Here is a 26,443-nt window from a genome sequence, read left to right as displayed (position 1 = left end):
ATGGGACATGCAGACCACTTTTCCTGTGTGGTTACACAATCAAAGCAGTTTACATATTTTGTACCTGGGGCAATAAAGTGTTAAGTGACTAGCCCAGAGTCACAAGGCTGCAGTGGGAATTAAACTCACAACCTCGGGGCGCTGAGGCAGATGCTCTAACCTCTAGGCCACTCCTCCACTCCCAGTGGCCTATGTTGCTGACTCCGCCCCCTTGGTGTGAAGAGTTTCCGTCTCTGGTAAGCAGAGCTGAGATTGTGATGTCACAATACCTCATTCCACCAATAAGAGTCAACCTCATCAATGATGTCACAATAGCTTGATTGTAAAGGACTTGATACACTGCTTTTTTCTCTCTCTGGTTACAATCAAAGCAGTTCACATATTTTAGACAGGTACTTATTTTGTACCTGGGGCAATGAAGAGTTAAGTGCCCAGAGTCACAAGTTGCTGAAGTTGGAGTTGAACTCGCAACCTCAGGGCGCTGAGGCAGCTGCTCTATCCTCTGCTGAAATTGTTTCTTTTATAACTACTTCTCTTTGTTTCTTTGGGCTTTGTGTCTTATTTTTTTTCCATCTTTTCTTTAGTACTGCATCTACTTGTAAATTATTAGGAATTTAATTATAAGTTGAAAACAATCTACTGTGCCTAATTATTATTACAATTATCACAGTCAACTTAATATCAGGAGATCCCTTAATAGACGGTGTGTCGTGAGAAGGAAGCTTGAGGAGAGTTGTGTATTTTTGGCCACAAACCCTACAAATGAAGTTCTGCACCAGCTTCTGAGGCCTTGTCAGTCTGAGAGGTTCGCTACAATGTTACAGCATATCTTTCAGACCTCCCCATCTTATAAAAAACAGAGTAAATTTGGGATGACCTGGGAACCTTATATACAGCAATTATCAGTCAGAGCTCGCAGTTTTGGAGTGAACTCATTACATTTATTAGTAATACAGTGTTTCCCTGGTCGTTCGCGGTCGGCGGTTCGCAGTCCCGGTCATTCGTGGTATTTTCCGACCGCGAACCACCAAGGAGAGGGCAGCGGAAGAAGCAGGAGAGAGCAGCCGGAGCGCCGCGAGTGCGGGAAATCTTCCTGCTTTGACACGCAGCTCCTGACTGGATAAGGCCCGGCTTAGTGCAGGAAGAGGCGGTCGGAGCATACCGCGAGTGATTCCCTGCACTCGCCGGCGCTCCTGCTGCCCTCTCCAGTCTCCCCCATGAAAAACCGTATTTGTGGTTTTTCAAGATTCGCGGGGGGTTCCTGGAACGGAACCCCTGCGAATATCGGGGGGAGTACTTTATTTGGAAATGGGATAGGTGGAGGGGGGGAGGGGGGAGCATTGGAAGGTACTTTGTCTGTTTGTATTGTGATGATAATTGATTGTTGATTTTTTTGAATTTATATATCTACAATGTATTAACTCGAGTTGAGGTAATATTCTTTGAAAGATTTTTGTTATGTATATTTTAGTCTTAAAACTCAATAAAAAATTATTGAACAAAAAAAAAAAATAAATTTATATACCACATAATAACTATGCAGTTTACAAAATTACATGCAATTACTGCTATTTAAAAAGAGAAGGACAACGGAGAAGATTACAGCATGCTACAGTTATAGAGTTCAGGCAGACGTGATGCCCAGTGACTTCAGGCCCCTGAAGCTTGTAATTGTAGAGCAGTCGCAGTTGTCATGCTTTTATTGGAAAATAGATTTCTGCTATGTGGAACAGGGCCTCTGCACCGGTACGCCCTTGTCCTGACAGCAGAGCTCTTAAAAGTTCCACATTGGAGCTAAAAACAGTTAAGTTGTCATAGCTTGATGTGCTTCCTGAGGAAGAGAACGAAACAGGGGACTCTATAGAGCATTCGGTTGAGGCACCCCCCTAAAGAGAGAGCTTTGACTCCATGAGGACTCTTGAAAACTAAGTTTTTCTGCATATTACATTCTATGGAGAAAACTGCTATACAGTGGTACCTTGGATTACGAGCATAATCCGTTCCAGGAGCATGCTCGTAATCCAAAATGCTCGTTTATCAAAGCGAGTTTCCCCATAGGAAATAATGGAAACTCGCTTTGATACGTTCCTACCCCCCGATAATCGGCATCGCTCCCCCCCCCCACTCGCAAAGGCCCCCTCGCTCCAACCGCCCCCCCCCCACGTGAACCGGCCCCCCTCCCGAACAACTTAAACTTACCCCCCACCCCGGTCTAGCGCAGGCACAGATCGTCTGCCTATCTTCCGGCTTCTGGCGCTTGCTCCTGCCTGCCTTGAGCATGCATCTGCGCATGCTCAAGGACTTCTAATTCTCCCTCTCTCCGAGAATCTTGGCGAGAGGGAGAATTAGAAGTCCTTGAGCATGCGCAGATGCATGCTCAAGGCAGGCAGGAGCAAGCCAGAAGATCTTATAGGCACACGATCTGTGCCTGTACTAGATGGGGGGGGGTAAGTTTAAGTTGTTCGGGCAGGGGGGTGCCGGTTGGAGCGAGGGGGCCTTTGCGAGCGGGAGGGGGGAGCGATGCCGGTTATCGGGGGGGGGGCTCGCAAATCAAGTCAACACTCGGTTTGCGAGTCAAAAGTTTGCTGAGTGTTTTGCTCATCTTGCAAAACACTCGCAAACCGGGTTACTCGCAAACCGAGGTTTGACTGTATTTAAGAACTGTTAGATTTAAACGTTTTCACCGATACATTATTAATTTATTTGATTCCAAACTTGCACTTGGCACTTTACTATTTATTGATTGTTATATATGAAAGACAATTTGATAATTAAAAGGTTCATGGGGAGACTGAAGGTGATATTTGTGGATATAATCCTATAGGGCGCTTCTTGCGCTGAGGATACACCCAGGTGAACTCCGTTCCCAGGCCTGATTAGTTCTTCTTTGTTAACCATTCCACAAATTTAATTTTTCTTAATCATGTTTGAATAGAGTGAGTGCTGGTGCACAGTTGGAATACGAGGAACTGAAGCAGGTCTGTGTGAATGTACTATATACAGTATTTGGCTTATCGCCAAGCTACATCAACCCTCACTTCAATCTGAATTGCACCAATAAGAAATCCCGCAGAATTCAGTTGTTCGCCTTCCCCTCCCTAAAACTATGTCATCTCAAAAGATTCCTAGACAAAACCTTCGCCTTCCAGGCGGCTAAGCTGAACCCATGGCTAGCCCAAAGGTACTCGAGGCTCCTACTTACCTCGGCTTCAGAAAATTACTCAAAACTCACCTATTCCGCGAACAGGACCCTTTCCCCCTCCCTCCTCCCGCAATAAAACCTCTCCCCTCCCCTCTTACTGCTCCTCTCCTTCCTACCTGATCTCTCTCGCTCTCTCCTCCCTTCTAACCTCACCCTCTTCTCTGCCTGCAACTCTGATAAATGTTGTAAATCCGCATGTCATCGCGGATCTTAATTAATTGATGTGAACCGCCTAGAACTCGCTGGGTATGGCGGTATACAAGAATAAAATTATTATTATTATTATATTTGAAATTGACCCCTTTGAATTTATATAGAACTTCAGGCTTTGGATATTTTAGGATTATAGCTTGATGTCAACCGCTGTGCAATTCTTGTCCTCACAATAGTGACCTATTATTAATACTTGACCAGTCCTGCTACATCAATTTAATTTCCAAATTTAGGCTGCGACTTAAAAGATTATAGTAGCTGGCTTTCCTGGTCTACTTTTAAATGACCCCCCAAGGTTTGTGTTCCATTTTCAAGATGAATTCCACAGGTAAAAAGCATTGTACCTGCGTGAGAAGGCTGAACGCACCCCACCCTCAATTACATTACATCTCTAAGCTACCTCAACCCTCACTTCAAGCTAAGTCACAACCATAAGAACTCTCGCAGAATTCATCTGTTCGCCTTCCCCTCCCTAAAATTATGTCGCCTCAAAAGGTTCCTCGACAAAACCTTCTCCTTCCAGGCAGCCAAACTAAACTCATGGCTAGCCCAAATTGTACTCGACACCCCCACCTACCTTGACTTCAGAAAAAAACTCAAAACACACTTATTCCACGTACAGAACTCTTAACACACCCTCTCACCTCTTCAACTCCCATCAATACACGGGAACCTCCACCTTCCCTTCTTATCGTACCCTCCAAACCTATTAACCTCAATGACCGGTATATTCCTGAAAATAAAATATTACCTTCCTAGTGTACATTCTTGTATATTCCTGTCAACTTCAATGACCTGTACATTCCTAAAATGTTAATTCCAATGATTTCATCGTTTGTAATCTTAATTTAATTCCGCCTAGAACTCTCTGGGTATGGCGGTATACAAAATAAAGTTATTATTATTATTATTACATTTCATTTCTAAACCGCAAAACCTCTCAGATCGATACGGTTTACAAAAGCAAGAGAATGAACAATCCCAGTGACTTACAGAGGGCCATTATCAACATTAATTTCCTAAAATCCTCACAAATAAACTTGATTTTAATAATTTTCTAAAATTTATATACAAACGTGACAGCGCAAACAAATTGCGTAACGCCTTATCCTAACTGCTCCTGCTTCGGAGTCGGCAAAGATCAGCTGGGGATTTTTTTTTTTTTTAAATGGGCGCAGCTGTTGTGTGTGTACAACATAAGCACAACAGCAGAGACCATTAAAAAAAAGACCCCATGTTCCCGAACCCCCAACCACAAAATACAACAAAAAAAAAAACACCAGGTGGTCCAGTGGAACCCCACACAAACATCCCGTATCTTTTTTGTTGAAAGATTAAGCAGGAAGGATAACCCACTCTCTCCTGCCTCGGGCTGCCTCCTCAAAATGGCAGCCCTGCCCCTTCCCTGTGCATCCTGGGATGCACTGGGAAGGGCCCAAGGCCCTGATTGGCTCAGGCACCTAAGGCCTCTCCCAGTACATCCCAGGATGCACCGGGATGGGTCAGGGCTGCCACTTTGAAGAGGCGGCCCGAGGCAGGAGGGAGTGGGCAGCCCTCCTGCAGAACTTATCAACAAAAAAGATATGGGGTGTGTATGGGGAATCCTGGCTCATAAGGCTGTGTGTGTGTATGTGTGTGTGGGGGGGGGTGTTCCCACTGGACCACAGGGTAGATTTTTGGTGTTGGGGGGCTTGGCGGGAGAAAGGACGGCAAGGACAAAGATGTGTGGGGGGGATTCTTTTTTTTAACTGGGCATTGGGGCCTTTAACAGCAAGGTCTTCTGTCATAGCCTTAATTTCCTGATAGTGCCTGAGCCAATCAGCACTCAGGCACTGACAGTCCACATCTCTAGCTCCCTTCCCCAGATCTAGTATCTCTCTCTCTTTCTCCTTCTCCACTGCTCTCTTCCCCCTCCCCCAAGTCCAGCAGCACCTTTCCCTCTTCCACTAAATCCAAAAGCATCACTCCCTCTCATCTCCTCCCCACCACCCAGGTCCTGCAGCACCTCACCCTCTCACCTCCCAGGTCCAGCAGCACCTCTCCTTCTTGCTCCCCTACCACCCAGTAGCACCTCTTCTTCGCCCTTCTCTGTCCCTTTTATGTTCCACAGTGGTTAAAGCTACAGCCTCAGCACCCTGCAGTTGTGGGTTCAAACCCACACTGTTCCTTGGTACTCTGGGCAAGTCACTCAATCCCTCCCCCACCCATTACCCCAGGTACATTAGATCAATTATAATCCCACTGCGACAGACAGGGAAAAATGCTTGAGTATCTGAATAAATTCATGTAAACCATTCTGAGCGACCCTTACTAAAAAAATAGTGTGACAAGTTTCAGCCTTTGATAACCAGAGCTGTTACTGTGATATCATAATGCCTCGTTCCACCAATGCCTAAGAGCCAACCTCATCAGTGATGTCACAATGGCTCGATCATCCTTTACTTGGCTCACTAATGCTGCATTTTGATTTCTAGAGTGGCGCACTGGTTAAAGCTATAGCCTCAGCACCCTGAGGTTGTGGGTTCAAATCCCATGCTGCTCCTTGTGACCCTGGGCGAGTCACTTAATCTCTCCATTGTCCCAGGTACATTAGATAGATTGTGAGCCCATCAGGACAGGGAAAAATGCTTGAGTATCTGAATAAATTCATGTAAAGCATTCTGAGCACCCCTTAATAAAAAAATAGTGTGACAAGTTTCAGCCTCTGATAACCAGAGCTGTTATTGTGACATCATAATGCCTCGTTCCACCAATGTCTAAGAGCCAACCTCATCAGTGATGTCACAATGGCTTGACTGTCCTTTACTTGGCTCACTTTGGCTACATTTTGATTTCTAGAGTGTCGCAGTGGTTAAAGCTAAAGCCTCAGCACCCTGAGGTTGTGGGTTCAAATCCCATGCTGCTCCTTGTGACCCTGGGCGAGTCACTTAATCCCCCCCCATTGCCCCATGTACATTAGATAGATTGTGAGCCCATCATGACAGGGAAAAATGCTTGAGTTCCTGAATAAATTCATGTAAACCATTCTGAGCTCCCTTGGAAGAACGGTATAGAAAATTGAATAAATAAATAAATACTTTGCTGGCAGCGAACAACATCTCATGCTGGTCTCAGCTCCCCTTCTGACGTTATTCGGGACCAGGAATTGAGGCCGCCATAAGCAGCAGGCAAGACATGCTGCTCGCTGCCGGCAAACATTTGAAGAGGTAAGTGGCGCATACCCCCCCTGAACTTGTCTTGCATACCTCCTAGGGGTACAAATGCCACATGTTGGGGAAACTCTGTCTTAAACCACGATGTTGATCGGTGTCAATAATGTTCATTCTCACCTCATATCGATGCCTGTGTCTTTCTTCTACAAAAGGGACATTGCCGTAAAGTTTCCCTAAAGAATGAGAAAAAAAAAATTGCATTCAGGTAGATGTGAGCCGAACACAAAGGAGCATAGGACACCTAGAGAAACAGGGAGACAGGTCCCTTGGTTTATATCAGTATTTTTCAACCTTTTTACAGCTATGAACTGGCAGAAATAAAAGAATTATTCTGTGGACTGGCGGTTGAAGAACACTGGGCTAAGTTGTGGGCCAGACCCCGCCCCATAATAGTACTAATTGCACCTTGCACATCCTGTGTCTCATCTGGAAGCCTTCCCTCTGACGTTGCAACGTCAGAGAGAAGGCTTCCGGTTCAGGCGTAGGACGCCCGTAGGAGCCGCTGCCCATGGCTTTATGCACTGAATCACTGAGGAAGAGGGAGCTGGCTCGAAGATAACGCCGGATCGATTGCACCGTGGACCGGCGGTTGAAGAACACTGTTTTGGGCCTGATGCACGTGCTGGCCCTGTGGACTGGAAGGAAATTTCTGTGGACCGGCACTGGTCCATGGACCGGTGGTTGAAGAACACTGGTCTATATAATGCACTAATTAAGTATCTAACTTTTGGCACCTCAGATGGAAGATAAGTGCCAAAACAGAGCTGAAACGGGAGTTAAGACTCCTGAGTGCACATGGGTACTAAGCTATAACTACTTCTACTATTAATTATAGCGCTACAGCGTTCTAGCTTGTACCCACATAATGACGTTCACATGGGAGGGGCTCAGGTGGATCACAGGCATTTAAGGTTTATTGAACAAAAACACAGAAAAATAAATGCAGATGACCATGTAGCCTATCCAGTCTGCCCAGCCATGCCATTTACCATCCCCTTCCTCTCCCTAAGAGATCCTATGCACTTACACCGAGCTTTCTCAAAATCAGACACAGTTTTCATCCGCATCCCCAACCCTCTATGTCATGTCTGTCTGTCCAAGTTAAGATTGTAAGCTCTTCCAAGCAGGGACCGTCTATAAGTGTCAAACTGGAAATCGCTGCCTTTCAGCGCTAACTGATACGTACCGTGTTTCCCCCCAAAATAGGCCCTAGCTTCTTTGGTGGAGGCACAGAGTGGAAGATTTCTCTTCTCTCCTCTGGACCTCCCTGACTGATTTGATCTGAGGGTTTTTACCCTGCCTTGACCACACCCTCCCTGCTCTGCACCTGCTGAGTCATCTCTTCTCTGCTCTGGACCTCCCTCACTGATTTGATCTGAGGGTTTTTACCCTGCCTTGACCACACCCTCCCTGCTCTGCACCTGCTGAGTCATCTCTTCTCTGCTCTGGACCTCCCTCACTGATTTGATCTGAGGGTTTTTACCCTGCCTTGACCACACCCTCCCTGCTCTGCACCTGCTGAGTCATCTCTTCTCTGCTCTATGGTCTGCCATTTAAGGTGGCTCTGTAACTATGAGGGAGTGCTGTTAAGATGGAGCAATCATTTTCTATAGACTCCCTCACAGAGACCATATCAGTCCTAAAGAGCATGACAGTATTATCCAAAGAAAATTTTTATCCAAAAGTATAGATGGAGGGTCCACCTAAAAAAACTCGTCTTTTTATGGAGGTTTGGGATCCTTATATTCAGAATCTTTCACCAAAAATACGAAGTTTGGTTATCAATGATTTATTATGAAAATTAGGTTTACTAATTACATTCCAGTTATTTATTTTAATTCTTTATTTTTGTTAACTTTCATCCAGGGTGAGGGATTTCATTTAGGGGAAGATAGTGGGTAGGGGATGGAATTAAGGGGGGTGTAGATAACATTGAATTAATTCATATGGAAATTAAATTTGAAAGAATGATTTAAATTTGTATGAAATTTATTGTGATCCTTATTGTATTGAATGTATTTTTGTATTATCCTATTGTACTGATTATTTGATTCTTTCAATAAAAATTGTTATACATTTAAAAAAAAAGTTCTCCATCATGAACCTCTGTGGACATTGGTTCTTCTCTCTGTTATCTGGCCATATTCAACCGCAATCCAGATAACTAAGCTGGATAATATTTAAATTCTGCAGTCAAAGTTTCATTTAAACTGGAGCTTGCCAAACCGAGGATCGCAACCACAAATGAGGTCGTGAAACCTGCATTTGGAGTCACACAACCTGGCTGGGCGATCCATAGGACATCGTTGTCCTGCACTTTCTGCAGCTGCAGAAAAATTGGTGAGCTCTGCTTTAAATGCGGCATTAAAACATCTGCCCCAGTGTCCCGCAAACTTTGTCGAGCCGCAGCACACTAAGGACTCCTTTTACGAAGGAGCGTTAGGGCCTTAACGGGCGGAATAGCGCGCGCTAGCCGCTACCGCCTCCTCTTGAGCGGGCGGTGGTTTTTCGGCTAGCGCGCGCTAATCCGGTGTGTGCGCTAAAAACGCTTGCGCACCTTTGTAAAAGGAGCCCTAAATGAAATCCGGAAGCGTGCGGACGTCGTCATGATGATGTCACGCCCATGCGCAAAGGCTCTCCAGACAGGCCCTGAGCCACCAGTGGGGGGTGCCAACAGGGAAGAGGCATGGAGAGAAGGAGAGGCACCAGCTCCAGCTGATTGCCTACAGGACGTGCCTCTCGCCGCGACAGGGAGGTTTTTATTTCTTTATTTTTCAAATGGAAAACATCTTACAGAAAACTGAATATAGCCTACTTAAGACTGAGTCTTCCATCTTGAATACGGTTCTCCGTTTCCCCAGTCTCATTGTTCCTCCCATTTCTCCGGGATGGTGCTCAGGCATGTCAATGACCTAGGCAGAAATACAATTATTCAGTTGTGATCGTTTTACAAAACATGACAAGGCAAACAACTTTTAATGTTCAATAATTTTTATTGAGTTTTAAAAATAAATACACATGACAAAAATCTTACAAAGAATATCATCTCAACTCAGTTAATACATTGTAGATATAAAAATTTAAAAAAAAAATCAACAATCAATTATCATTACAATACAGACATGATAAAGTACCTCCCTCCTCTCTTCCCATCCCATTTCCAAATATTACTAATAAATAGTGCTTCACTTTCTAATTACAAATGTAATGAGTTCACTCCAAAACTGCGTGCTCTGACTGATAATTGCTGCATATAAGGTTCCCAGGTCAACCAAAATTTACTCTGTTTTTTATAAGATGGGGAGGTCGCCCTAGCTTCCATAATCATAAAGAGCATGAAATGCTGCCCTCCAATGCCAAAATGAGGGTGGACTTTTTGACCTATAATAAAGGATTTATGAAATAATTCCCTAACCCCTTTCTTAAAAATCCTGTCCTGTTGAAGAAATAATACCATCTGCGGGGAAGGAACCACAATTCTAGAAATAATCAATCCAAGAAAAACACAAACAGCATTCCAAAATTTCTGAATTTTGGGCCATAACCAAAAAGCATGACCCAATGTATTATCCTTTTTTTTTTTTTTACATTTATGCATATTCTTGTCTCAACACAACCAAAATGTGAAGCCTGAACTTGAGAAACATAAGCTCTCATAACCATTCGAAATAGACTCTCTCTATAATAAGTGCATTTTAAAACAGCCATTTTGGGAGCAACAGCATCAAAACATCTACTGATACAGCACAGTCTTGGTTTTTGCTAGTCTGACCAAGAGCTGTTTCAGACTAAACACAATTCTTTCTGTATTTCCTCCATCAAAAAAAAAATGAAATGAGGGACCCTTTTTATTCCCCAAAAGCCTCCGATATATGCAGCTCTGATTTCATTGATGTTGACAGGATGCCAGCAGGGGCAGTATAAACCATATCACCAGCAGGAACCAATGGCCTCTAGCAATTCAAAAACATAAAAACAAGTCTATCTTCTATTCTTACAACAACTTGGACTTAACTAATAGATAAGCAACAGCAAACTGACTTGCAGAAGGGATGTCTTAGAAGTGCCCAAATTTGGCTTGGGATATTATCCATAGCAATTTAGTCAAGAACAACTGGATGGAATGCATGAGCCAGCTGACTTTTACCTGTCATCCTGTGAATTACGATGTGTTAATAACCACAATAAGATCTGTGGTAACAGCGGACAGTGCAGCTGGTTTTAAGAAAGGTTTGGACAATTTCCTGGAGGAAAAGTCCATAGTCTGTTATTGAGAAAGACATGGGGGAAGCCACCGCTTGCCCTGGATCGGAAGCATGGAATGTTGCTACTCTTTGGGGTTCCGGAATCTTTTGTTACTCTTTGGGATTCCAGAATCTTGCTATTCTTTAGGATTCTGAATGGAATGTTGTTACTCCTTGGGTTTTGGCCAGGTACTAGAGACCTGGATTGGCCACCGTGAGAACAGGCTACTGGGCTTGATGGACCGTTGGTCTAACCCAGTAAGGCTATTCTTATGTTCTTACGTGAGCCAAGTATAGGACAATCAAGCCATTGTGACATCACTGATGAGGTTGGCTCTGAGGCACTGTGGAATGAGGCATTATGACATCACAATCTCAGCTCCGGAATGTTGCTCTCATTGGGGTTCCGGAATCTTGCTTTTCTTTGAGATACTGGAATGTTGCTACTCCTTGGGTTTTGGCCAGGTACTAGTGACCTGGATTGGCCACCGTGAGAACGGGCCACTGGGCTTGATGGACTATTGATCTGACCCGTAAGGCTATTCTTATGTTCTTATGTTGGGTTTCCACTTTTAGGTCGTCCAGAACATTGCTCATATTAGAAATCCACTCTATCATTCATCAACGTATCCCAAGCAATAGCAATGTCTCAAACAGACTCTGGAGCAAGCAAATGTTGCTTACTGTTTCTTTTCCGTGCCAGTTTTCCTGCATTCATAACAAGTTTATCATCTACATGCCAGCTTGTTTCTTCTTGGCACACTGGGGTTTTATGAAGATGATTTTATTATTTTCAATACTCGAACATGAATTTACAACCCCCAGTGGAGGTGCTAGTCAGAATATATTTGCTGAAATATTTATAGACTTTCTTCTTTATGGGAAATCTATTTCTCATCAGTGGAAAAAAAAGAAATGAAAGTTTGGGTACGTTTAAACTTCCAAGAATAAAACAGGCACAGAAAGAATAAAATATTCTGTTTCTCTGTTATCTTGCTGAATAGGTATCACACACACCGAGATTGTTCCTTGATACAAATCGGTTTGCAGTTCAATGCGCAGGAACCTAAGGGCAAGTGCACGAGTGCAGATATTTGAATTCTGGTCCCAAAAATCTATAAAAGCCAAAAGAAGCGACCAATGTTCCACAACACAATCAAATGTATCAAGAGCAACACAAAATGGAACACAAGGTCCTGGAGTCACAGGTATTAAAAAAAAAAAAAAAAAAAGCCTTATAATAACAATGATTTTCTGCCTGCTCTGTTTTTATGCTTACTTTGATCCTGGTTGTTAATAAAGACAATTTAAAAAAAAACAAAAAAACAATTATTAAAGGTTAATAAAAACCAATGCATTTAAGGTACATGGAGTCTGTGTCAAGATGTTATAGTCTGAACACCCTACATTCAATGCTCAGAGTGAGAACAGGACCCTACACGGGCCGTGTTTCGGCAATGATTTGGCCTTCCTCAGGGCCCCATTGCTTGAACTTTGAATGAGATTTTGAGCTTCAAAGACTATTAAGCAAAAGAGGGCGTCAAATTGTGGATATCCATAGCGTTGACACAACATGGTCTGTACCCTAACGTTTTAAAGCAGTATAGCAGCGTTTACCATCTAGCATAGGGGTAGGGAACTCCGGTCCTCGAGAGCCGTATTCCAGTCGAGTTTTCAGGATTTCCCCAATGAATATGCATTGAAAGCAGTGCATGCAAATAAATCTCACGCATATTCATTGGGGAAATCCTGAAAACCCGACTGGAATATGGATCTCGAGGACCGGAGTTCCCTACCCCTGCTCTAATGTAATGATTTAAGACAGGTGTTTGGTACTATAATTATTAGCGAGCTCTGCTAGTTACATTCTTACCATGGGTGTTTAAGTGTGAAATAAGGTCCTACATGAACAAACCCACCGTGGAGACGTTGAAAGATGCAGGTGTGCTGATTTTATTTCCAAACTCTTATTTATTTGTGCGATGGCTCGACACGCACGTGCTTCGGCCTGAAAAGGCTTACCTCAGGAGCCTCCAATTTACTGACACACAGAACAAATAATAAAACATATGTATATCCTGTATATGCAAAATAACAAGATAAAACATAAAAATGACATTCTTAAAAAACAGTGATAAAATATGAGGATAACCATAAAAACATTGCAAATTAGCCCAATGATCAATATACAGAAGATGCACATCGAAAACATTTACAAACATTTATAGATGGATCTAACGATGTTGGCCAGAGGTTCAAAGGCAATGTTTTAAGACAAGTTTTATAATATAACTAGTCTTATAGCCCGTTACATTAACGGGTGCTAGAATATGTGTGTGTGTATGTCTGTATTTATTTCTTTCTCTCTTTCTCTCTCTCCTTAGCCTGTTTCTGTATTTCTTTCTTTTTCCTCGGCTGTCCACCACCACCCCATGCCTGCTCCCCCTGTGCATTCTAACGGATGATAGAATATGTCTGTCTGTCTGTCTTTCTGTCTGTCCCCCTTTGTCTGTCTGTCTTTCTGTCTCTCTTCCTGCCCCTATGTCCTTCTTCCTTTCTTTCTCCCTCCCGCTGTCTGTCTTTCTTTTCATCAGCAGCATTTATTCCCCCCTCCCTGTGCAGCAACCACAGCACGTCCTTTCCCCTACCCCCGTTTCCCTTCCCACGTTCTGGCCTGCACATAGCCTTCAAAAATCGCCCTTAGGACTCTGGCTTCCTACTGCCAGGGTCCCTGTCACTCCCCACCACAGCACCTTGTACTTCTGCGCCCATTGCCAACCTCCTTGGGCTCTTCAGGCCCTCTGAAGCCTACCTTTAATCTTCGGGACCTGGCCACTACTGGACCAGGTCCCCGACGATACTCCAGTGCCGAGGCCGGGGTTGTGTGGAGCAGCAACGGCAGCAGCTAGGCATTGCTAGGGTCGGGCATGGACCTTGCGCCGCCCAGGCCAGCTCCTCACTTCAGTCGTAGAGGCGATCGGCGGCTGTCTGTGGTCCCCGGGCCACTTTCAAAGTTCATTTGTTAGTTCAAAGCCGACGCCGCAGCTCCTCTCTCGATCCCCGCCTGGTGCGGTCGAGAGAGGAGCCGCGGTGGCGGCTTGAGCTAAAAAATGAACTTGTGTTGAAGCCCGCTGGGAGAGAGAGCTGGTGGTAAGCGCGCATGTGCACTCTTGTGGCCACATCACGACAGATCAGATCTCAGGGAACACGGCTTAAGAGTGCGCATGCGCGCTTAGCATTTTATTATTATAGATTATTATACAATTAATACCATGGGTGTTTAAGTGTGAAATAAAGTCCTACAACATGACACCAGCTCAAAATAATCTTATGAGCTAGGCAGCAGGGTACCAGGAGAGCACAGAAATTAAATCCTGAAATACTTACGGCCTTTTTCAACAATGTGTGTAATGATGCCACATGTAAATATGGGGAATCGTATAGGGAAAAGTTGCAGAACATTTGACATTCTGTCACTGCAAACATGTTTATTTTGACAATGTGCTGCAGAAGTTTACCATTCTCTCTGCCTGTGGAAGTTTTAATTGCGTATCCCATGTGCTTTCGCTGCACTTACCCTGGGGAGCGCTGCGAGCAATCCACCTCTTTCTCTTGGCCATGTTTATAATGTGATTCTTCTGATGCCGTCAAAGGACTAGGCTGAGTTATCTAACTCGACAAGTATTATTAGCCGACAAGATCCACACTGCCTACGTGGTACAACAGTGTAGTTTTATGTACTTGCAAATATGCCCTCCCCCCAAAAAAAAGGGAAAAAAAAAACCAGGTCTCAAATCTTCTGCCACTGCATTTTTTTTTTTTTCAGTTCAAAGATTTTATTGATTTTAATATACAGCAAGAACAGTTACCTATTTCCAGGCTGGAGATTTTTGGCCAGTCCTAGTTTTGAACTTCATCCTAAAGCAGTGTGGGATTTGTAGTGCCAAACCCTGCCCATTGAAATCAGTGCTGCAAGTCCCACAATGCATCAGAAATCTGGGACTGCTCAAAATGTTCCATCCTAGAACTGGCTAACTTGGAATCTCTGGAGCCAGACATACTAAATGCTGACTATTTATTAGAAGCTTTCAACACTATGTAAAAAAAAAACCATTATAGCTATTGATTCTTCAAAATGAAAGTTCCAGTTGAGTTCTTTGTGTGAGATTTGAGAGAGATTAAAGAAAGGAGAGGGAAAAACAGATTCTTAATAAATTAAGCAGGATCCCTGTAAGGCAATACCACTTCAGGTGTATGCCACCATCTGCCAGTTTAATTCCCAGTACCGTGCTGTGTGCTGGAAATGACCAATTATCCAAAAGATTTTAGTGTCTCTCCAGCAATCATTCTATAGCAGCACATATTCTGATCTTCCATTTCCTAGAAGCAACCTGCTCACTGCTACCACTCCAGTAAGACTATATCGTCCTGTTTTAAAGAGAAGAATCCGTTTTCAAAGAGGAAAATTTTGCTTTTGAAATATGGGAAAAAGACTTGCATGGATTTGGAACTGTTATTTGTGCAAGTACTTTCACTGCCCCAGGTACATTAGATAAGAGTTTGAGCCCACTGGATTAAAAACTGGCTGGAGCATAGGAAACAGAGAGTGGGGGGTAAATGGACAATACTCGGACTGGAAGAGCGTCACCAGTGGGGTGCCGCGGGGCTCGGGGCTTGGACCCGTGCTCTTCACCAAAACTGGGCCTCTTCTCCCTCGAAAAGAGGAGATTGAGAGGGGACATGATTGAAACATTCAAGATAATGAAGGGAATAGATTTAGTAGATAAGGACAGGTTGTTCACCCTCTCCAAGGTAGAGAGAACGAGAGGGCACTCTCTAAAGTTGAAAGGGGATAGATTCCGTACGAACGTAAGGAAGTTTTTCTTCACCCAGAGAGTGGTGGAAAACTGGAATGCTCTTCTGGAGTCTGTTATAGGGGAAAACACCCTCCAGGAATTCAAAACAAAGTAGATAAAGACAGGTTTGTTCAACCTCTCCAAGGTAGGGAGAACAAGAGGGCACTCTCTAAAGTTGAAAGAGGATAGATTCTGTACAAACGTAAGGAAGTTCTTCTTCACCCAGAGAGTGGTAGAAAACTGGAACGCTCTTCTGGAATCTGTCGTAGGGGAAAACACCCTCCAGAGATTCAAGACAAAGTTAGACAAGTTCCTGCTGAACCAGAATGTACGCAGGTAGGGCTGGTCTCAATGCGCTGGTCTTTGACCGGAGGGCCGCCGCGTGAGCGGACTGCTGGGCACGATGGACCACTGGTCTGACCCAGCAGCGGCAATTCTTATGTTCTTATGAGTGTGGTTGTAAAACTATACAAAGGCAGTATAAAAGTCCCAATCCCTTTCCCCTTTTCTGTGAAAATTTGCAGACAAGCTTTTGGAAATCCCACCCCATCCCCCCTTACTACACCACTGAGTGTGGGTTTCTTTTGCCTATTATTTTGAACTATAGTTGTTACAGTCATTGGCAGGTAGCCATTTTGTAAAATTACTCTATTTACCTTACCGCAATTCATTTTTACGAGATGGTACGGGCTGACACATATCCCTGCAGTAATCACTTAGGGGTAAGTTCCATAAAAGGCGTCCTGATTTTAGGTGGCCTACCACTGCCGATCAGGACGCACAAAAAACATCCTGAGGCGGGCCGTCTATACTATAGGCATGCAGAGCCACCTAAGGCTAGGTGTAGACATGGTTTCACCCGGAAATGGCCTTAGGCACCTCCCTAGGCCCGAGGTAGCCGCATGAAATGTAGGCCAGCAAAATGCAAGGGAATCTCCCCGTCGCGATCAGTTTAGCGGCTACAGCAGACAACCCTTAAACACACCGCGAAGATGGCGAGCAAGAGGGATGCCCAGTCTCTCCTGCCAGGACCGCCAAAGACATACCCTCACCCGCGAATGTCAGCAGCAAGAGGAGTACCCAATTCCTCCTGCCAACACCCCCAAAGACATCCCCCAGCAGTAAGGACACCCACTCCCTCCTGCTGGAATCCCCCCTCCCAAAGATCATCAGCAGGAGGGATGCCCAGTTCCTCCTGCCAGAAACGTCTCTCCAGAAGGACAGACCCCTTGACATCCTCCCCCCCACCCGGCCCCTAAAATACCTGATATTAAGTTGGTCAGCCGGATGCTTCCTCCATCTGGCCAGCAGGCCCGCCTTCGCTGAATGGCGGGCCTGCCCCTTCCTGGTGCATCGTGGGATGCACCAGGGAGGGGCCTAAGGCTTTGACTGATTCAGATGCCTAAGGCCCCTCCCAAAGGAGGGGCCTTAGTCACCCGGACCAACTGGAGTCTTAGACCTCCTTCCTGGTGCTTCTTAGGCGGCTGCAGTATCCTATATAGAATTTTCCCCTTAATATCTATGCATATATTTTAATTTAAGATGGATGTTTATAGGCCAATTAAACCAAGCAGCTTACAAAAGAGAATAATGCATCCCCAAATTAAGAAGTTACAAAATAGACTAAATACAATAAAGATTCCATTTCTGTACAATTCAAACAGATATTAATAAAAATATTTACGAAAAAAAGGGGCTAGGTCTTCACTGCACTTCAAAAAGAGAATAACCTCTGAAAGCTCTCCACTGGTAGAGAATTCCATATAATAGAACCTTTACCTATAACTGATTTCTTGTTTCTGTTAAACTGCAATATTTTATACTTGGTACTGCAAATCTTAAATCTGAGAGCAAGCGTGAATACCTTAATGGATTTAACAGAGAGATGAAACCAGTGAGGCAAGCCGGGCAGAGACCATATAGAACCTTAACAATAAAAGCCAGAAATTTAAATTCAGGCCTAGCCTTTGCTGGAAGCCTGCGAGGACTAATTAAATAAGGCATAACACAGTCCATAACCCTCCCTGCATTACCATATTTGCTGTAATATTTTGTAAAACTTGGATTCTTTGCATTGGCCTCTCAGGAAGTTCCAACAATAATAATAATAATAATTTATTTTCTTGTATACCACCCTAACAACAGTTCTGGGCGATTTACAACAGAAAAACTGGAACATTTCAGTTAAAAAATACAATTTCAAACACATAATGTTATATTGCAATAAGGTATAAATGACAATATTATCGGTTGTATAATTAATTAAAAAATAAATACAGATCATATGAAGAAATACAGACTTTATTAAATAAACTTCCAGGATTCAGAAACTGTCTGACCACGTTTCGCCAGAACCGGCTGCATCAGGGGCAAAACTACTTAAAAAATATAAATAATGATCAATACAAGCATTATATAAAGAAATGTTACATATATATATATAATGCTTCTTCATATGGTCTGCTTTTTCTTTCTGACTTCCATGTTGGATCTAGTGGACCATTTGCCTTTACCCCTTCCCCCACTTTTACTAAGATGTAGTAGAGATTTTGAATTCAGCCCAAAGCACCAAATGCTCTGACGCTGCTCCGACGCTCATAGAACTATGAGCATTGGAGCATTTAGAGCTCTGGGCCGTGGTAGAAACCTCTTCCACGGCTTAATAAAAGTGTGGTTTTTTTTTGGGGGGGGTTATTGTTTTCTCACTTCTTAATTCCAAATGCATAATTTTTCCCCCAAAAGGTTTAACAAAACAAATCATCTTAAGAACATAAGAATAGCCTTACTGGGTCAGACCAAAGGGTCCATCAAGCCCAGTAGCCCGTTCTCACAGTGGCCAATCCAGGTCATTAGTACCTGGCCAAAACCCAAAGAGTAGTAACATTCCAGTATCTCAAAGAATAACAAGATTCCGGAACCCCAATGAGAGCAACATTCCAGAGCTGAGATTGTGATGTCATAATGCCTCAGTCCACAGTGCCTCAGAGCCAACCTCATCAGTGATGTCACAATGGCTTGATTGCTCACATAAGAATAACCTTACTGGGTCAGACCAAGCCCAGTAGCCCGTTCTCACGGTGGCCAATTCAGGTCACTAGTATCTGGCCAAAACCCGATCCAGGGCAAGCAGTACGGTGTTTAGGGCTGCATCTGCTGCTCCATACACAATCCAAAGAATAGCAACCTCATCAGTGATGTCACAATGGCTTAATTGTCCTATACTTCGCTCACGTAAGAACACCCATACTGGGTCAAACCAAAGGTCCATTAAGCCCAGTAGCCTATTCTCACGGTGGCCAATCCAGGTCCCCAGGACTTTTTTCACCAATAAGTTTACATGCTTTTCCATTGACAAATTGGAGTCAAGTATTACTTCCAAGATCTTTATCGCAAATTTCAACCATATTTCTGATTCCACTAACCTTAATGGATGACTTAAGAACATGTGTAAATTAGCATACTTTCAGTCAATAAAAAGTAGGAGTGGCATTCATCTGCAGCGGCAGGAAAAAGAATCAGATGTAAAGCACAGTTACTTACCGTAACAGGTGTTATCCAGGGACAGCAGGCAGATATTCTTAACACATGGGTGACGTCACCGACGGAGCCCTCGGTACGGACCTTTTTAACTAGAAGTTTCTAGTTGGCCGCACCGCGCGTGCGCGAGTGCCTTCCCGCCCGACGGAGGAGTGCGTGGTCCCCAGTTAGTATAAGCCAGCTAAGAAGCCAACCCGGGGAGGTGGGTGGGACGTAAGAATATCTGCCTGCTGTCCCTGGATAACACCTGTTACGGTAAGTAACTGTGCTTTATCCCAGGACAAGCAGGCAGCATATTCTTAACACATGGGTGACCTCCAAGCTAACAAAGAGGGAGGTGGGATGGTTGGCCATTAGGAAAATAAATTTTGTAACACAGATTGGCCGAAGTGTCCATCCCGTCTGGAGAACGCATCCAGACAGTAGTGAGTAGTGAACGTGTGAACTGAGGACCAAGTGGCCGCCTTGCAGATTTCCTCGATGGGCGTGGAACGGAGGAAAGCAACAGAAGCAGCCATAGCTCGGACTCTGTGGGCCGTGACAGTTCCTTCCAGTGAGAGACCGGCCCGAGCATAACAGAAGGCAATACAGGCAGCAAGCCAATTTGAAAGGGTCCGTTTGGAGACAGGACGACCCAAACGGTTGGGATCGAAAGATACAAATAGCTGAGGAGATGATCGGTGAGCTCTGGTACGATCAAGATAGTAAGCAAGGGCACGCTTACAATCCAGTGTGTGCAACGCCTGTTCCCCAGGATGCGAGTGAGGCTTAGGGAAGAAGACGGGGAGCACAATGGACTGGTTAAGGTGAAAAGCTGAGACCACCTTGGGAAGGAATTTAGGGTGGGTACGCAGAACAACCTTGTCATGGTGAAAAACAGTGAAAGGTGGGTCGGCAACCAGTGCATGCAGTTCGCTAACCCTCCTGGCAGAGGTGATGGCAATTAGGAAAAGCACCTTCCAGGTAAGAAGCCTGAGCGAAGTTGTGGCAAGAGGCTCAAACGGAGGCTTCATGAGTGCTGAGAGAACCACATTCAGGTCCCAGACGACAGGAGGAGGCTTGAGAGGCGGCTTGATATTGAAGAGCCCTCTCATAAATCTGGAAACCAGAGGATGAGCCGTGAGGGGTTTTCCGAGAATAGGCTCATGAAACGCAGTGATGGCACTGAGGTGGACTCTAATTGAGGTGGTTTTGAGGCCAGCATTGGACAGTGAGAGCAAATATTCCAAGACAGCTTCCACCGCTAAGGAGGTAGGTTCCTGATGATGCCGGAGACACCACGAGGAGAATCTGGTCCACTTCTGATGGTAACATTGGAGAGTGGCCGGTTTCCTGGAGGCGTCCAAAATGAGGCGGACCGGTTGAGATAGATTCTCCGGAGAGGTCAGCCCGAGAGAAACCAAGCTGTCAGGTGGAGGGAAGACAGATTGGGATGCAGTAGAGACTGATGCTGCTGTGTAAGCAGAGTAGGAAACACAGGAAGAGGAATGGGCTCCCTGGAGCTGAGTTGAAGCAGGAGGGAGAACCAGTGTTGACGAGGCCACCGAGGGGCGATGAGAATCATGGTGGCGTTGTCCTTGCGGAGTTTGGACAAGGTCCGCAACATCAGAGGAAGTGGAGGGAAGGCATAGAGGAACCGATCCCTCCAGTCGAGCAGGAATGCATCCGGAGCCAGACGGTGAGGAGAGAAGAGTCTGGAACAGAATTGGGGCAGCTGATGGTTGTGAGGTGCTGCAAAGAGGTCCACCTGCGGAGTGCCCCATCGAGCAAAGATGGAGAGCAGAGTCGGAGGGTCCAACGTCCACTCGTGAGGTTGAAGGATGCGGCTGAGATTGTCGGCCAGAGAGTTCTGTTCGCCCTGGATATAGACCGCCCTGAGAAAGAGATTGCGGTCCGTGGCCCAGGTCCAGATGCGCAGAGCCTCCAAACAAAGGGGGCGAGATCCGGTGCCGCCTTGCTTGTTTATGTAGTACATGGCGACTTGATTGTCTGTGCACAGGAGGAGGACTTGAGGGCAGAGAAGATGTTGGAAAGCCTTGAGGGCGTAGAACATGGCTCTGAGTTCCAGGAAATTTATGTGATGACGACGCTCCTGTGGGGTCCAAAGTCCCTGGGTGCGTAGATCTCCTAGGTGAGCTCCCCATGCGTAGGGGGACGCATCGGTGGTGATGATCATAGAGTGGGGGGGCAGATGAAAAAGAAGACCCCTGGAAAGATTTGAGGAGTTCAACCACCATTGGAGAGATTGCTGAAGAGATGATGTCACAGAGATGGGATGAGAAAGAAGATCTGTAGTCTGTGACCATTGGTTGGCGAGAGTCCACTGAGGTGTACGAAGGTGGAGACGTGCCAGAGGAAGGACATGCACCGTCGAGGCCATGTGACCCAGGAGGACCATCATCTGTCGGGCAGGAATGGAGGGATGCCTGAGTACCTGACGGCAGAGGTGGAGCAGGGTCTGCTGACGATCGGAGGGGAGAAAGGCCCTCATCAGCGTGGTGTCCAGAACTGCTCCAATAAATTGAAGTCGCTGGGTGGGAAGCAGATGCGACTTGGGGTAGTTGATCTCGAACCCCAGGAGGTGGAGGAGAGAGATGGTGTGATGAGTAGCTTGTAGCACGAGTTGAGATGAGGGTGCTTTCACCAACCAATCGTCCAAGTAGGGGAACACCTGGAGGTTGTGAGACCTGAGGAAGGCCGCCACCACTATCAGGCATTTGGTGAAGACTCTGGGGGAGGAAGCGAGGCCAAACGGTAGCACTTTGTACTGATAGTGGTGGTGTAGCACCTGGAACCGCAGGTAGCGGCGAGAGTTCTGATGGATGGAGATGTGAGTGTAGGCCTCTTTGAGGTCCAGGGAACATAGCCAGTCGTGTTGAGAAAGTAGAGGGTAAAGTGTGGCAAGGGAGAGCATTCTGAACTTCTCCTTGACCAGACACTTGTTGAGGTCCCTGAGATCGAGAATGGGACGGAGGTCTCCCGTCTTTTTGGGTACTAGGAAGTAGCGGGAGTAGAATCCCTGACCCCTTTGATCTGGAGGTACTTCTTCGATGGCATTGAGAAGGAGGAGGGATTGAACCTCCCTCAGGAGGAGGAGGGTTTGAGATGAGTGTGAAGCAGACTCTACGGGAAGGTTGTCCGGTGGAAGAGTCTGGAAGTTGAGAGAGTAGCCGTGGCGGATGATGTTGAGGACCCACTGGTCCGACGTGATGACTTCCCAACGGCTTGAGAAAATGGTGAGACGACCCCCGATAGGCTGTGGAAGAGGCAGCGAGGGTGGATGACTGGCTATGCCCTGGAGAGAAGAGTCAAAAGGGCTGAGATTGTTTAGCAGGCTGAGGAGGCTTGGAGGGTTGAGTGGCCTGAGACCGAGCCTGGGCATGGTGCTGCTGTTGACGGGGTCGCCGAGATTGTTGGGGAGGCGGATTGAGTGGCCTGGCTGAGAACCTCCGCTGGTAAGATGATTGAGGCCGATAGGGTCGAGCAGGCGGAGCCTTCTTTTTCGGCTTGATCAGGGTGTCCCACCTGGTCTCATGGGCCGAGAGTTTCTGGGTGGTGGAATCCAGGGACTCTCCAAAGAGTTCATCCCCGAGACAGGGGGCGTTGGCCAAACGATCCTGGTGGTTAATGTCCAGGTCGGAGACTCTGAGCCAGGCTAAGCGACGCATGGCTACGGCCATGGCAGAGGCCCGAGAGGTGAGCTCGAAGGAGTCGTATATTGAGCGGACCATATATTTTCGCATCTGGAGAAGACCAGAGATGTGCTGTTGGAATAGCGGGACCTTGCGCTCAGGAAGGTACTTCTGGAGGGCAGACAGTTGTTGGACCAAATGTTTCAGATAGAAAGAAAAATGGAAGGAATAGTTGTTTGCCCTGTTGGCAAGCATGGCATTCTGGTAAAGCCTCTTGCCAAACTTGTCCATAGTCTTACCTTCTCTGCCAGGAGGGGTAGAGGCATAGACACTGGAGCCCTGAGTCTTTTTTAAGGTGGATTCCACCAGAAGGGACTCATGGGGCAATTGAGATTTGTCGAATCCAGGAATGGGAATGACACGGTAAAGGTTGTCCAGTTTACGGGGGGCTCCCGGTACCGTGAGGGGATTTTCCAAGTTTTTGTAGAACGTTTCCCGTAGGATGTCATGCACGGGAAGCTTGAGGAACTCCTTAGGAGGTTGCTCAAAGTCTAAAGCCTCTAGAAAGGCTTGAGACTTTTTTGAGTCAGATTCCAGAGGAAGGGACAGGGCAGCAGACATTTCTCTCAGAAATTTAGAAAATGAGGACTGCTCTGGTTTAGAGGTGGCATCGGGTGCCGATGGTTCCTCACCAGATGAGGAGGGATCCTCCTCGGTACCGAGAGGAGTTTCCTCCCATAAGTCAGGGTCCCTGACTTCTGGTGCATGTCGAGACACCGGGGTGGAGGGCGCGGTATGGCGAGTTTTGGACAAAGACTTTCCAGAGCGCACCGAAACGGTACCAGGGGAGGACGACCGGCGTCTATCTCGGTCCCGAGAAGAATGCCGTACCGCCTGGTGCCGAGGAGGATCCAATGTGGCCTGAGAATGAACCACCGGATCGCCCTGAAGTTGTTGGGCCGAAAGGATCGGCATGGATGTGTTCACCGGTACCAAAGGGGTGGACACCGGGGGCTCGGTGCGGGGCTCGGGCCGGTCTGGTACCGGAAGGAGCGGTGCCAGGATAGTGGGCAACAGTTGTTCAAGTTGTTTCTTCAACTGTTCTTGGAGTTGAGCCTTTAAGATGGCCGAGATACGGTCATCTAGGGGTGGCATCGGAACCGCTTTCTTTTTCTTCGGTTCCTTAGATGCCGCTCCACGCCCCGGCGATGAGGAGGCCGATGACGAGGCACTCACCGAGATCGGGGCGGAGCGTTTGCGGGACCGGTGCGATGCCGGTAGGGACGGTGTCGCCACCGTAGCTGGAGGGCGCTCGAGGGAAGAGGAAGGCTTCTTAGCCGGCTTACCTGGCGCCAGCGACGCCGATGCGGGGTCGGTCGGTGTCGAGGTCGACGGTGCCGATTTTTGAGGTACCACCGTTGAAGGTGAGGAGTCCATCGCCGACTCGGTGCCGAAGAGAAGAGTTTGTTGAATTCTTCGGTTTTTAAGAGTTCTCTTTTGAAGAGTGGCACAGCGGGTGCAGGAGTCCGCCCGATGCTCCGGACCCAGACACTGCAAGCACCAATTGTGTGGGTCAATTATGGAGATCGGGCGTGCACACCGCTGGCACTTCTTAAAACCGACCTGCGGGGGCATGAAGGGGAAGATAGCCTCCGCAAAATCGAAGCCCGAGGCCTGTATACTGGCAACAGGCCCCGCTGGGGCAAAAACGAAAGAAAAAAGGGAAAAAGCAAAGTTTTTTTTTTGCAAATCAAAGAAAAATAAACCCGAAGGTAAAGAAAGAAAAAATAAGGAAAAAAGCGCGAGCGGGAAGGCAAAAAAGTGGTTTCAACGGCCATTGAAAAAACACACGCGTCTTCTTCGCTCCGCGGAAACGAAGAAACTGGGGACCACGCACTCCTCCGTCGGGCGGGAAGGCACTCGCGCACGCGCGGTGCGGCCAACTAGAAACTTCTAGTTAAAAAGGTCCGTACCGAGGGCTCCGTCGGTGACGTCACCCATGTGTTAAGAATATGCTGCCTGCTTGTCCTGGGATAATACTCGTATTCTGCTCCACAAAACAGAACTCAGTCACCGTTTCAAAGCATTCTCCTGTTGTACCAATTTTGAAGCTGTTAATGCTTGAAACTGAAGTCACTTTTCAATTGCAGTCGCCTTGCATATTGATAGTGACTGTGCATCTTGATTAGCAAGGGAATTTGTTTTGTGGTTGGAATGTTACGCCATTTACACACATGCTACAATGTGTTAAAATGACTTTATAAAATGATCCCCTAATATAGTAAATAGCACTTTCTCTGAATCATGCAGACACGTTTCTGCATCATAAGAGATTTATTCTATGTACTGTATCAAAAGAAACAAATCTTTGAAAGCTCTTGGGCTCCCCCTATGGACTACAAAAGTGCAGTGCAGTGCAGTGCAGTGCAATTCCAGAAACTCTCCCCCCCCCCCCATTGATCACTCATTCGTGTTGGAATTATAGGATATTTGTGAATCTTTAACATGCAGAGGTTATAAGAAACTGAAAGAGATATACGAGGGCTGTGTATGGGTTAAAACATACTTGATCTAGAACAATACGGAATGTGTTATCAGTTGAAATGAAACAGGAAATATCAACAAAATTTGTTATTGTGTTTCCCTTCATTTATGAAACAGCATAAAATCTCCCCAAAACAGACAAAATATCATTTGATTTCCCTTTTCATTTTGCTTTGGCCACTATTTCTTCATATTATATGCAGGCTGCCAACGTCTGGCTTCCCTCCACCCATACCATTACTTAGGGTCACCTGACATCCGGGAAAACCTGGACATGTCCTCTTTTTAGAGGACTGTCCAGGGTCCAGGACGGACTTTCCAAAACCCAGCAGTTTCTCCGGAATTTGGAAAGCCCCCGACGAGCTCCGGCTGCATCTGGAGAGCATCTGAGCATGCGTGGAGGACGTCACACACATCCGCACATGCTCCAGGCTCTCCAGACGTGGCCGGAGCTTGTCGGGGAAGAAGAGAGGAGGTTTGTGGTGGCGGGGCTGGAGGCTGAACTGGGAGGGGCTGGGGCAGAATGGGGCGGAACTGAAGGCAGAACTGGGCGGGGCCAGGGCAGAACGGAACTGGGACAGAATAAGGCGGGGCCATGTGTCTGGGTTTTTTGCGGCCTGAAAAATGGTAACCCTACCATTACTGCCAAAATTATTTTTTCTATAATGCACCTCCCAGATCCCTCTCAGGTCCGACACCTACCCAAGCTCCCCTTTCACCCTATGTGAAATATTTTACAGACAGAAGTGATCTCCTGCCCCCTCCTTTGCGGCTTCTCAAAATAGCTCCAACCTTGGATTGGCTGTCATTTTGAGAAGCAGAAGTGGTGAGCCAATAGCAACAGGGTTGCCAACCCCTTCATTTACAAGACAGCACATCGCATAAAGATAGGGTCAGGGCATAGGTTGGGGGGGGTCTGGCGGAGGTCTGGAGAGGCTTTTAGTTACTCAGCAATACTAATTTGTGAATGGGGAGGCATTTTACAAAGCAAAACAAATGAAAC

At 46.2% G+C, this 26,443-nt stretch overlaps 1 protein-coding gene across 7 annotated transcripts in view; it reads right to left on the bottom strand.

Moving 5' to 3' along the window:
* The window catches only part of CTPS2 (CTP synthase 2), a 212,586-nt gene that overhangs the window by 65,765 nt on the left and 120,378 nt on the right, over window positions 1-26,443 (bottom strand). For all 7 annotated transcript variants that reach the window (XM_033948181.1, XM_033948183.1, XM_033948179.1 and 4 more), the window contains 2 exons: window positions 9,443-9,539; window positions 6,745-6,800 (listed from right to left, as the gene is read on the bottom strand). In XM_033948181.1, the coding sequence (XP_033804072.1) occupies window positions 6,745-6,800; window positions 9,443-9,539 (153 nt within the window). The remainder of the gene's footprint in view (window positions 1-6,744; window positions 6,801-9,442; window positions 9,540-26,443) is intronic.

This window comes from Geotrypetes seraphini, chromosome 6 (genome assembly GCF_902459505.1).
Source record: "Geotrypetes seraphini chromosome 6, aGeoSer1.1, whole genome shotgun sequence".
NCBI lineage: Eukaryota > Metazoa > Chordata > Amphibia > Gymnophiona > Dermophiidae > Geotrypetes > Geotrypetes seraphini.
This window is presented reverse-complemented; position numbering and strand designations above follow the sequence as displayed.